Source organism: Tubulanus polymorphus, chromosome 5, assembly GCF_964204645.1.
Source record: "Tubulanus polymorphus chromosome 5, tnTubPoly1.2, whole genome shotgun sequence".
Lineage (NCBI taxonomy): Eukaryota > Metazoa > Nemertea > Palaeonemertea > Tubulaniformes > Tubulanidae > Tubulanus > Tubulanus polymorphus.
In genome coordinates this window covers 16,888,287-16,903,010 of record NC_134029.1, presented here as the reverse complement: position 1 = coordinate 16,903,010, position 14,724 = coordinate 16,888,287, and the positions used below count along the sequence as shown (strand labels likewise).

The window sequence follows — 14,724 nt, the reverse complement described above, 5'->3', positions numbered from 1 at the left end:
AAAAAGTTCAGAAATGTGTAAAAAGTGCTGATTTTGGCGAACAACAATGGCTGCCAGTCAGCCATCTTGATTCTGACAGGGCCAGTTTTTGGGCTGAAGATGTGTCTAGGGTAGATACACGTGTAACCCAAATATCAAAACGTTACCTTGAAGCGTCTTCAAAACTTCCCAAAATAACTGGATTCCGTCTACGGACGGACGGACGACGGACGAAAAGTGAACGCAATAGTCCGCTGGGACTAAAGTCCCAAGTGGGCTAAAAATGAGATTTTGTGAGCGAAAACCGTGGAGGGAAATTCGGGCGATTATCTATTAAAATATTGAACATGTTCTGAGGCTTCTTATAATTAATAAAGAGAATCTGTCTCAGTTGATTCTCATATCTCAAATGGCAGCCGGTCATTTATCATTAAACGTCCACGATTGGACAGTCCTTAAATCTCATGTTTTTGGTTCGACTCAATTTTACATAGCTATTAAAAAACACGCTAGTGCTACGCCATGCATTACAACATTCCATCCTCAAGGAAACATCCAGATCAACCTTACCCCCAAAAACCAACTACGATAGTTTGGCTTATAGTTAATGAATAATTAATCTTATAACTTCGGTAACATATTTTCTGAAACACCCTGTAAATGGGAGACGATTTCTGGATATTATAGTGGATACATGTATCATGTTTTCCAAGTGGGACTTCAAAGCCCCGGCAGGCAATAATTTGCTGCTAAAATCTGGACTTTTATCGAAATCGTTTATTGAAAACCAGCGAATCAAGGGCCACTCCAAATTTTCTTCATAGTCTAAATGGCTCCAACAATGGTTGCTCTTCTATGGACTTTCTCTAATCATGCACGTATAAACTAGTTTATACGTCCATGCGCTAATTCATTGAACTCCTGCGGATATTGCACTACATCCCAAAATCAGACCAGGTAGGTTGGAGTCCACCTTGTCCCTGATCAGACGGACTATTAATTATATTTTACAATAATGTTAAAATTGTACATTTACATCTAAAAAGGAGAAAGATCGTTTCACGCATCCCAATTCCCTATTTGCTAACTTTAGAAATTCAAACGATTGTCGATGAAGAACCCGATGTCATTTTCTGCCTTTTAACTTTTGCTCCCACACTAATATCTCCATTTCCCATGAAAAAAAGCGTTAAAAAACAAGAATTAATTTGAAAGTTTGTATTTAGTTTTTTATTGTTGTTTCTACAGATACAACACGTATGTAAACATTATTAATTATCAACCAATAATAGCAGAAACATGAGAAATAGAGAGAGAGAGAAAACCAGCCATCAACATAAACTTTTTTTATTCAACAAATAAAAAAACGGCTTCATTATATCCAAATTTCACATCACTAGAAACAACTTTTATAATGAAGTTACGAAGGACAGCATTTTCTCATAAGCTCCGCGGTAAAATTGAAACAATTATCAACAGACTTCACAATCATCAATAACCTAACACGACCTACAGTTATAATTACCGGTACCGGTATTTACGCGACCGAGAATTATCTATTCATTTGAAATCCTTTTGAAGGAAAAATTAAAAACAACTCGGTATAATCAATAGCACTATAGGTTTACAATATATACAAAAACTGCCACTGAATTATACACAATACTATACAAATCCTTGGGTAAAACAACAAACCCTATCGTACTGTTCATTAGTAGACATTATCTCTTATTCTCAATGTGACTGGTTACTCTATATACAACTTTGTAAACAACACACTACACCTTTAATGTAAATGTCCGTTCAACTGCTTACATTGCAAAATGTAAATCTCGATGAATTCAAATATTCGATGAGACAGAAACATCAGTTCAACTCGAAGAGTAGAACCACCAGGGGAGCCAATATATACATTTGGTTAAGCAGTCCAGTTTCTTTAAACAGTAGAGCGATACCATACCCACTCGGGAACTGGTGAAATACTTGACAATCCGACAATTTCGATATTCAATGTTACCCGGTGGCACACAAACCAATGTATTGCACCATAACCATAGAACATGTCATGACCTACGACCTTGCAACTGATAGGGGTTATAAATTGTAATCTATGCATTAAGCATATGAGTATCATAAAGGGCAGCATCATCAATTTTACATTTGAGGCCACGGGCATAGTTTATAGTTCTAGTGTCTTATACAACCCATCTATAGAACTGCACAGAATCCAATATGGGGGAGGGAACATACAAAGAACTTCACTATGCCTAATGTGATGCAAAAACCCTGATGGTAGAAGCTATATGGCCTGGAGCCGAGGCCGGAAATAAGTATCAAATTGATGGCCATCTTGATTCTGATTGGCCCTACTCCTAGAGTGATCCAGGGACAGGGACGCTGCCCATGAAATGCTTCCTGCTTGACAATCTGACAATTTCAATATTCAACACCGCTTGGTGAACAAACCTGGTAATCATAGAGACTGCTATAAGCTACAACTCTGCTAATGATTGTGCTTACCACATATATTGATAACCACAATCATACCTTGTTATCTCGCTATTCAATGCCCCCTGGTGATGGACGCCAATCGCGTAAAAATTGACTGATCGAATAACCTGTCTCATATGTTTAAGATCCCTTCCCAAAGCATACCTAACTATCACAAAATAAATGTCAATAGGAAATGGCACAAGCTACAGGACTCAGAATCTGCAGCAAAAATTACCTTTGATCTGAGAAAACAATCTATCATTAATGCTCACATGATTCATGCCTAGCTTTAATTAGTGAAACCAGTTTACTCAAATCAATGGACTGTGAACATGTGAAAATTACAGCTGAAATCGTGAAGGAATTTCTTTCTCGTTTAATATACCGAGTTTTAAATCGGTTGTCATGTTTCTCTGATATTTTACTCACCAGTAATACTAATCAAGATACCATACTTATGAGGGAGGCCTCGGTTGAGAGGCTTGTGAACTTAAAGTGACACCCCGATATACTGGCACAATCTTTACTCCCATAATCAGGCATTCCTGAAACAGTGATGAGGCGAGCGAAGATGCAGGTATAAACCATATATCAAGACTAACTATCTAAGCTAGTTGAGAAGTTCCCAAAGAACACAACATATGAAAAGTAAATGCAAAACCCTGCTGGACACATGTGGGCCAAAAATGTTGAGCCATACTTAATTTTCAGTGGGAGGCGTCTGTAGGCTCAGGTTTAATGTCAACTCAGAGAGGGCAGAAACAGTTACAGGTTTAAAAGTATAAAATCCAGGTAACAAATTACAACACAATAATTTAATCATCATCACATCTAGTTTCATTACACAGCCACTAGGGGGCATCATGTACATTGCGCTAATTCAATTAGAAAATAAATCATTATTACAGTTATGTTTTTTCATTATTTTACACAGTTTTCATATGAACATTCTCTTTACTTAGAAATATAAGTCAAACATTTACTCAATGATGATCGCTTTGAAAAATGCAAATACGGTAACTTTTAACTGATGTCACAACACCAGCATAAGTAAAACCAAGATCTATACAGAACCTGTTATGCTAAGCAACCAGTTCCAGTAATTGGCAAAGACTGACAATGACGATAATAGTAGAACTTAATCCTGATATAATCATTAAGTGATCAGAGAATTTGAAGGGTGTAATATCCCTTCATATAATCGGTACTAAACATGGATATCTTAACAGGAATGTATTTATTTATTCATTGAAACTTAACAACAGACCCCTATGAGTGTCCCTTCAGCTAACCTTTTATGAGATGAGATTAGCTGAAATTCACCCAGGGGTAAAGATAAGTTCATTTTAACATATTTCAAATTCAAAGGTGAACTGTATCATAAAAACATAAACTGCTCAATGGTGGAAGACAAACCATTAAACTATGTACCACTGAGGCATCATGTCACATTCACAGAAATGTTGGTACGTTTAAGCCGTGCCCTGTCTACACTTTGTCATTCAATTCCAGAATTGCCGATTGTTGTTACAAATACACTGCATTTAGCAACATTTGACAGTCTAAAGCAATAGATAATTCCTGACCATTGTCCTCAGCAATCAATTCTGACAGGGCTTAAACCGAAGGCCTGCATTTTCAGAGCAAATTTTCAAAAGGATGAGTTTTCAATCGATGAGTTCAGAATTTTTTTAAAAATAGCATGAAATAACAAAATATTAATTTGAAACCTAATTTTCTCTCCTATCAAATGATATAAATGTAAAAATTCCTCAATTTGACTTAGGGTAAACATGATAGTGGGATTTTTATGTTTAACGAGTACATTACGGATGCTGTGATTGAACAGATTAGCGAATGAGATTGTTTTCAAGGTTGTATCTGTACACCGACCATCCTTAAAAATAAACGACATCAATCATTATTTACATTGATTGAGAGCCAGAAAAAATTAACTATTACTTCTAATAAAAAAGATAAACATATACACATTAACTTACACACTGACTAGAAAGGAATGAATGCTCACAATGTTAATTATACCAGTAACTCGATTATTTCCTACAAGTGAAAAATCGCTAAAAACAATCATAGGCATCGGAATATGAGGTCAGGGAAACTTGCCTGGCCTCCCCCGATTTTCAAAATGCAAAACAGCCAACATATATCATATATTTTGGCCGTTTAGTCAGAGGCAAGATGTTTCGTTCTAAAGCAACTGTTCAAAAGAGCACCTTAACGACAATAATAATGTATATTCATAGACAGTAATTCTAAGATTAGACATGACATATTCCGAAGTGGCATATTGGTTACCTATTTTGTTGGTATTGCTTATTGCTGGCTATCAAATATAGGCCGGTAGCATGGGGTGTTTGATTTAATTTCGAAATATTGGTAAGCGAAGACAGGTAGCCTATGGTCAGGTGTCACAATATTGGTTGATTAATTAGTGACCAAACAAAACTATTACAACATAATTTATGCATGTATTTTGAATTTGTTCATTTTCCTAGACTTTCGATATATCAACAGAAATTGCTAAGAGGCCATATCAGCTGAGCATCACAATTTTCTGAGGGGCCAGATACCAAAAAGTTAAAACGAAACCCATCCACATATTCCTCACCCTACAGGCCTAAAATCTATAACATTTAAAAACTGTTACTCGTTTTACTACACGTAAGGAAAAAATAAGTGTTATTTGACGTGCAGTGAAGAAACCATTGCATGTTGGCCCCCAAATCTGATATGTGTTCCTATGCCTATGACAATTTTTAGCAAAAACCTTATTCAACAATTGCTTGACAGACACAAAGTACAAATTACTCTTGCTCCAGATTAATCTAGGAGTTTAATGAGCACGAGGAATAGAAGTCTTTTTTAAAAACTTGAGTTTCCAGATATGATCTTTGTGCGTTTGAGCATTTCAAATATGTTATTTCAGGAAACAACGGGTACTTAATGCAAGCAGGACCCTTCAACTCATATATGTAATATTTCATTACCACTCTTTCAATTTTTGATTGTCCAAATATCAACTTAGATATCTTTTATTGAAAGTGAACTTACAAATGACCTAAATTTATAACGCTCTCCACGAGAAGTTTTCAAGGGAGGTTAAGAATGAATGCAGCCCCTCCTAAGGCCCAGCATATGGAGAACATTGCATTAGGATATTCTATCAAAAGTTTACACTGCAGCGGTGAATGTTTGAAGGGATGTTTTCAGGCTAGTGATAACTACATATGTCTGTAGATAGTGGATCAATCACACACAAGGAATTTTCATCTTGTAAACATGTTTTCTTATGATTTTGTAAACACTGTGAAGACTAAATAATTTCGAATCCTGGATGAATAAAAAGCCACATCCCCATTTATAGCAACTGTTGCATTTATTTTTGTATATATCTTAATAATTCAAAATTTACTGACATAATCAAGGTTGTTTATCATCAAGAAACTTTTCTGCTCAGTAGTATGCTGGAACCTGCCAGTAAACAGGGCCGCACCTTTCAAATTTTCTGGGGGGCAACTATCCCCTTCCCCTCAGCTAGGTACAGCCCTGGTAATTGGTGTAAGCCACATCAATTACTGAGACATTGCGCACAGAGTTTTTTTTAACTGAGACAACCAATAATTACTATGGGTGAACTGCGTCAAATGTATAGATATTCACCCATTAGTAGAGCTTCTTATATCATAAAATGATAAAATATTAGCAGCTAGCTAAAGGGCTATTGAAAAAAATATACGTAGTTGTAAGTTAAAACAATGTGTATATAAGAAACAGATGTCCTCAAAACTATGATTGTTAAGATGAATGAATTTATCTATCGCATTTCTGGGGTCAATTACAAAAAATTTATCAAAGATCTGGTGACAGCTTTATAGTAACACTGCACACATTTTCCTTGATAGGATAATGAGTTGCTTTTACAGAAAAAAAATTGAAAGCAAGAAAGAGCCAATGAAACCAAAGCACAATATTCCATTTATACAGTTTCATACATTTTAGCACATGAATTTCGTTTGAAGAAAAAACTTCTCATTACACAAATTCTGACCTTGATGTTGTATTACTCTCACATTGAAGATTTGATCATTAAAGCATTAAAGCACCACCGGACTTTAACATGTCCAGACTGGTTATACAGATATGATACAATGTCATGATGATTTTTTCGTGACCCGGATAGCTGCCAGTTTACTTGACGCGATCTCCATTTGTGCGTCAAATCGTTCCTAAAGATTCGCATTCCCTGCATCTCACGTCTGCAATGCTAATTCTGGTTTGAGACAAATTTTTGTAAGAAAAATGCGATTTTAAAAATCTATGATATCCGTCGTTGCCACGACGATTTCACAGCCGATCTAACCGGAAACTATCCTCGGTAGCGGGATCGGCAATAATGCTCGGATCGGTCAACATTTCTAAATCTAACGGATCTAAACCGACTTTTAATGCTTCATCTGCTGAGAATAAATCGGCATCGAAACTGTCTGTTAAGACTCCCGTTGGAAAATCCTTCAAATCTTGTCTTGATAAATCGTCTGCTCCTAAAAATGATCAACAAACCCCTTATACTACGTCATTCTCAATATCAAATCTCAATAGTTCCACAAACGATCAATACAATTTGGCTGCAAAGCAGGGATAACAGGTTTTCTGCATTAGTTTTACTACGCAGTTGCATGAACTTATGCTGAACCTCTATTTTCTGATTGTATTCAAAACCAATTGCATCACAATCCCAACACATGGCTAGTTGGTATCAACACGGCATATCGCACTCGATACTCCACGCAAATGACGTAGGCCTAATAACCAAGAGCCAATCTGAATCAGAGGATCGAAAATCTATCAATTTTATCAACAGAGACTTTATTTCACTAGAAAACAATTTCTAGATGATTCATCTTAATAACTCTACTGAATGCAATTAAATAGAAAGGCCCTATCTGCAATCTAAATTGATTTTAAGCACAAAAAGTGCGCATTGTGGGCAATATAGCAATTGACTCATGAAACATTTTGTAATAAAAGCCAAACTACATTACTAAGTCAATTTTCAAATTTTATCAGAAATTTCCATCTGGAATTAAGTGGGACCATATAATATGCTCGGGTGAGTTGTATTCATAGATAGATTATCAAGGCTATGCAGTGCAAACAAACTAAAGATTATATGGGAAATTTAGCAAAGAAGGTTTTAATGACACAATATTTATTTTCTGCCACTCCCATTATATTATAGAAAAACGGCAATTGAAGGGTCATGAAAAACCACTGTAACCAAAAAGCAGTTTAGTGCATTGGATTCAAAATAGCTACGTACCTGTAAATAGTTGACTGAGTAGAGTAGAGTGCTGAAACTCGCCTGTCAACACTATATCAGGGATCTTACTTGTAGGAGTTTGTACTTGAGAATTTGTCGTTGGTTGTTGTGGTTGTGGAGATAGTTGAGGTGATAATTGATTGCCAGTGCCTACTCCACTAGGTTGTTGATAGTAAGGTTGGAAATCCTGTTGATTACTGGCTAAACCTTGTAAATTAGCCTGTGATAACGGTACATTGTTCAGGTTATTCAATGTACTGCTATATATAGATGAATCATCCTGGAAAAAGAAACAAAATAGCATTTCATTTTGACTCCCTGAAATCCTATTCTTAGCCATTAGAGTGTAAATTAATACTTGATTCAATTGATAATCATCAATCATCAATGAAAGGTATCACAAAAACTAAGCCAAAGAGTCAATCTGAGAGGCGCATAGTCAATTAGACATGCTTGGCGTTATTGCTGAATGACGTCTGTTTCTTTCACATGTTCTTGACAAAATTGTAAATTCGCCGCAGCAATATTGGAACCTCTCAAAAATCGGCAATTGGCCTCGGCAATCAAAAATTGCTTCCAACACGCCTGCACACCACTAAATGGCATGTCTAATACAGTGGACCTCGCTTTAATCGGCATATTAGGGACCAGCTAAAAATGAAGATTTATCCGATTGACGAATTAAGTGCCTTTTTACTTTCTGATTCGTATCACCAGTCTTTGTTTATTCAAAGAACCCGTGTAATCATGGGATGTATCTGATGGGCCAGGCAATTTACATGCGTAACCCAATGATGTCAAAATGAAAATTGGTGCATATACGTTTGTAACAAGGCTGCTCGTTGAGTTGAAGTCACATTGATGAAGGCTGTCAACTGTTCACTGTCCACGATTGAGTTATTTCATGGACGGATTCCTTTCAGGGAATTTCTCACTTTTCTAAGCAAAATCTTAAATAAGCTGCCCATGGGCACTGTTTAGATTCAGCGCAGAATTTAGTAAATTGAAGGAGTTAATCATATCCACCATACTAGACCATACATTGGTTTAGTAAGGTGCTCTATCAGCTTATACTTGACACATAAGTTAATTAGATTTTAAATGACAAACAGTTGTTTATACAAGGAAGAGAAGGTAAATACGTAACACATTTTAAGTAGGCCTAACAGATTTTGAAATGAAATACATGTAATCATTAGAGATTATAAGCCTCCTAATAAATTATAAGGTTTCGTTAAATCGAAAAGATCTCAGATGTCATATTAATATTTTTGTTGCTGAAGCTGAAATCAAATCTAACTGTATCGGGAGATGAGAAAGTATTCTAAGTTCCATACAAACTCCGTCAGGATTTTCAGGATTCAAAGTCAAGACCTGAGGCAAAAAAATTGATACCTTGTCTCTCCACTCATTGCTGAGCTTAAAAGTCGGCCACCTATCTACCCTGTACATTACTTTTTTAAACCATGATCGATGATACTAAAAAGATTCTTTCTATGTGGTCGGGTTAGTAACAAGTTAGACATTCTAATGAATTCTCTATCTATTCTCAAACTACAGTGGATCAGTTCGATATGAACGATATGTACGTGTGAGCGATGTTTGTTCGCTGGATAAAAGCGACAGTCCTCGTTCCCCTGTAGTATCATTCTAACGGCATTGAACTCAAACCACGCCGTATGAGAAACCGAGCGGATCGCGGCCACCCTGCTACGTACCCGCCTTATCAACCACCTTAGCGTCAAGTAGTAATGCATAAAAGAAGCTCAACAAGACGAATCCCACGCAGAGGCAGGATCATAACGAGTAATTGAAGAATGATATATGTTGTATCAGTGATATATAAAAAGCATACTTGTAAATTCGACAGCAAATTTGGTACAATTCCGCTCATGTGTTAACGTTAGTAGATCAAGATGACATCACACTACATCGCTAAAAATCCCCAAAAACGGCATAAAATTGCCAATTTACCCAATTTAGGCTTTATCAATAGCCTTCAAAAGCAGTCGCCACTTAGCTGCCATTATAACAGCCAACTTAATGCAGACCTTAGCCCGTGAATCATTTCACACTCAGGAGGAGATAGCGGTCAACACGAATTCAAGACTCCGTTTAATAGTAATAGATTCAGCTGCGCTGAATCTAAAAAACAGTTTAGTACTATTTTGTTGATCACTCTACGAGGGCTCTATTACTATGAAAAGATGTGCACGTGTGATGAGGGAGTTGACATACAAGTATGCAGCAATTTTTTTTGTAGTTATGCGTGCTATGAAACCACGACTGTCTGGCGATCGAGACCGAATGGTTTGATAAATAAACAGTGCTGCACCTGTTGTTTTATAGTAATCCTCTGTGCAATCACTGTTTAACCGATGCCATTTTACATATAAACAATACTAACGCATCGGCAAAATAGTAACGTTTGAAGCAAAATAACGACCTATAAATGACAAATTAATGACCGAAACATTAAGGAAATAATGAAGCGTTTATCCGTTCTTGAAGAAAAATGACGAATTACACGCTGACGATTAAAGCAAGGTCGACGGTTTTACTTTTTTGTATTGAAAAATTGGTTTTCCTTAATATACTTATTTCTATTGACATAATAGTCAAGCTGCAAAAAACTTAAAACATAGATAGTCAATGTAGTCGCTGCCAGCTGATGGCTGGGCTTAGATATTATCAAAGTTGTTTATTGTATACTGTTGCTCAACAGCATAAGTAGATAGAATCCAGCTATAAATGAATGCCCAATTGACAAAAGTGGGCTTTAGCCCACTTGAAAGCCGTCTTGAAATTAACAAACTGAATTTCTCTTGCAGTGATGGATTAATTGGGATTTCAAGAAGAATTCATCAATGTGTCTTCACTGTGAAAATTTCAGATGTAAAATACATGTAATGTCAATTTGGCTACCATAAATGGCCATGGACAGACCAATGGATGGATGTAATAACCCGATGTATGCTAACTTACCTGGGAGAACTGTAAATTATTTATCAAATCTCCAGTCGTATAAATACCATTATTTAATTGCGACGATGTTAAAGGCCGAGTATCTTGAAACTGTAATGTGAAATAACAAAATAATTTTTCTATAGCAGAAGCAAGAGTTCAAACAGAATTGGTAAAATGACACTTCTACAGAAGTGTCTAAAGCCAGGTGTAGGTCGGCCCTGCGATGTGACGTGATCATCACGTTGCGTCGCAAGTCGGTTGCGACGCGATTATCAACGACGGTGTGCAACTAGTTTCTGCCAGTTGCAAGGGCACGTAGGTTGAAGCAACGTGACCCGCCATTCTGGTTGTCACATGGTAACTAAAACTGGCAAAGATCGAAAATTTCGAATTCCTGGCTACTACACGGGAAAAGTTGGTTCTAACACTCGGAACGAACAAATAAACTGTCATGTTGCTTTCTTCTGCAAATTCTATCCCCACCAACCAGTTGCAATCCATAATTGATAGGCTGTTTACTAATAGCCTTGAGTTAGAGCTAAAATACTGGTCTTTATGGTCGAAGCAATATGAATATAAATGGATGAGTTAAAATTCTCGATAAGAAATTTTATGAAGCCTTCCAAAAAAATTATTTGAAAACGCATCTCATTACCATTGTGTGTTCGAATCGCGTTGCGTTGCTCCCAGTCGCAAGAGTGCGTAGGTCGTTGCAAGTCACGTCGCGTCGCAGAAAGTAGAACATGTGCGACTCATTGCGACTGGCATCGACTTTATTTTTTACAAAACTATTTTTCTGCCACTTTTTTAATGATAATTCTTCTAAATCTTTATTTCATTCCTGGGTTTTTATATGATCTGGGCAGTTTGAGCCTGATAGACCTTGGAGAAATACGGTAATGAAGCATCTAGTGTAGACGATCTTATGCAGCATTCATGCATTTGGTTGATTATAATATATGATGATATATATCGATGTAATCGTTGAGAATTCCCTGAAATATCTTACTATATATTTCCTTTTATTATCTCCTTGTCTTTGTCACGAGCTACTATTGGATCATTATGTGCCTGAATCGCCAGAAAAATTCTGTACTCGGCAAAGTTTTTGGGAAACGCTGTACGGTACTGAGGTAGCAGTAAGAACTATAGGGTGAATAAGCAGGGGTCCAGGGACATCATGCCCACTGGGATATGGTTTCAAATGCTCAACAATCTAAAAATTCTATATTCAATGCTCCCTGGTGACCATACACAAAACCCAATGATCTTGAAACTCACCACAATCATAGAAAATATCATGAGCTACAATTTTGCAACTGATTGATGAAACAAAATATCCCTAAGTACCAATATAATGTGGCAATACTAAGTTATTGTACTATTCAACTATTACCTTGGAACTCAACACAATTATAGAACATGACATGAGCTATAACTTTGCAATTGATTATGGTTAAAAATACGCATAGTTGCCAAAATGAATTGACAAATTGTATATCATATAATACTTATCTCTACCTGGTGGCAAGAAGAAAGAATCAGGTGATCCCAAACCCATGTGAGATGTATCCTGTGCCAGTGCTAATGAAAATCAAATATCAAGACTATAAGTTAATACCTTGACATTATCCTCTTCAAATCTTCCCAAAATTACTGGATTCTGTCCATGGACTGACGACGGACGAAAAGAGAACGCAATAGCCCACTGGAACTAAAGTTCCAAGTGGGCTAGTGCTCCTTGATTGTTAAACCCAGGCCACCTTTTCCCATAGGTTAACACCTGAGTATCATAGCCTCAGATTTTATATCCCGAGATCAAGCTCTGTTTATCAAGTGTTTGGAGAGTTTTCAACATGCTTCCCATGGACTGATGCTACAGAGTTAATACATACATGTATCTGCAAGTGCCTTCCAGTAATTAGCCCAGTGATTTGAAAAAAATAAAGTCACAGAAAATTATTTTGAAAACTAGGGGTCCAGGGACACCATGCCCACTTGAGAAATGGTTTCAGATCCTCAACAATCTAACAATCTCAATATTCAATGCCCCATCAAATGACCCTGAAAAAATCCAATGAACTTGAAACTCACCACAATCATAGCACATGTCAGCAGCTACAATTTTGTAATTGATTGTGGTAACAACATATGCCTAGGTACCAATATGATATGGAAATACTAAGTTATTCTACTATTCAACGCCCCCTGGTGACCATATGCGAAGCCCAATGACATTGAAACTCACTATAATCATAGAACATGTCAGCAGCTACAACTTCGCAATTGATCAGGGTAACAAAATATGCCTAGGTACCAATATAATAAGGAAATACTAGGTTATTCTACTATTCAACGCCCCCTAGTGACCATATAGAATAATTTATGTCCTTGAAACTCTCCACAATTAAAGACCATGTCATGAGCTACAACTTTCCAATTGATTGTAGTAATAACATATGCATAGGTACAAATACAATATGAAAATACTAAGTTACTGCAATGTTCAACGCCATATACAAATACCAATGACCTTGAAACTTACCACAATCATAGACCATGTCATGAATGGTAGCAAAATATGCATAGATACGAATCTAATATAGAAATACTAAGTTATTGCAATGTTCAATGCCCCCTGGTGGCCATATACAAAAACCAATGGGCTTGAAACTCAGCACAATCATAGAACATGTCAAGAGCTACAATGTATTGTTGTAACAAAATATGCTTGAGTATAAATATAATGTGGGAAAACTTTTTTCCACCTACGAATGAGTACTGATGACACCGAGATGGCCGCCAATTGTGTCATAATTGCCGGACCAAAAATACATGTCTTATACAAGAGTTTATTGAATTGAATTGAATTGTCTCTGGTATAAAAGATCCCTTTTCAAAGAATACCCATCACAAATTGTAATGACAAATGGCAAACCAGTAGGAAGCTACAGGACTCAGAGTTCGGGCCAAAATTTACATTTTTTGGCACTAAAAAGGTCATAGGATGGCCATCTTGAGTCCAGTCGACCCAATTTTTCTCATGGTGATGGGTCCTTTGGGGATTCAAACATATATGAAAGATCAAGGTTATTGATTTAATCGTCTTCAAAATTTCCCTCAGAAAGTTCAAAAATGTGTACAAAGTGCTGATTTTGGCGAACAACAATGGCTGCCAGTCGGCCATCTTGAATCTGACTGGGCCAGTTTTTGGGCTGAAGATGTGTCTAGGGTAGAAACATGTATGAACCAAATATCATGACATTACCTTGTCTTCAAGGCTTCCCAAAATAACTGGATTCCGTCTACGGACGGACGAATGGACGGCGGAAAAGTGAACGCAATAGCCCGCTGGGACTAAAGTCCCAAGTGGGCTTAAAAACCAAGTCGCAAGATCAACATAATTCATGAAACAATGCACCAGTCAGTGAAATGCGCAGCCCCAGGGGGCCGGGAAAATGGAGATCAGTGTTGAATATGACTCGTAAGCGGTAATCCAGCAACTGAAAATCATGAATCGTATGCAGTAACATCTACGCATTAGCGCACATTCCCTGGGTAGTGATGCAGGATAAGCGGTAAATAGCATCATTATCTCTGTCATTTATACCGATCCATAGAGACCAACTTCTGCTATCATAAACAATCATCACATTTTGCAGTGAACTGCATGTATCATCATACTATTGTTGTTTCCAAATTGATCTTCGCTTCACGATTCTAGTGTCAGACACTTAGGTTCTTGGTGAAACATTCAGTAACTTGCAATTAATGTTTTGTGTTTATGTAAGTAATTTTTTTGTTAAAGTTTATAGACATAAGAGTCCGGTTAGGGGCTTGCAGAGTACTATAGTGTGATTTTATCTTTTTCAAATCTATTTATTTTGGTGGCTTTTTTGCCTAGAAGTGCAAACATTTACTGGCCATGGAATTCAGATCTTTTG

The 14,724-nt window shown here is 36.8% G+C and overlaps 1 protein-coding gene across 1 annotated transcript in view; it reads right to left on the bottom strand.

Moving 5' to 3' along the window:
* Window positions 1-1,310: 1,310 nt before the first annotated feature.
* The window catches only part of LOC141906271 (uncharacterized), a 51,609-nt gene continuing 38,195 nt past the window's right edge, over window positions 1,311-14,724 (bottom strand). The window contains exons 15-17 of the mRNA XM_074795515.1: window positions 10,799-10,888; window positions 7,814-8,093; window positions 1,311-7,034 (exon numbers count right to left, since the gene is read on the bottom strand). Of these exons, the coding sequence (XP_074651616.1) occupies window positions 6,838-7,034; window positions 7,814-8,093; window positions 10,799-10,888 (567 nt within the window). The 3' untranslated portion in view covers window positions 1,311-6,837. The remainder of the gene's footprint in view (window positions 7,035-7,813; window positions 8,094-10,798; window positions 10,889-14,724) is intronic.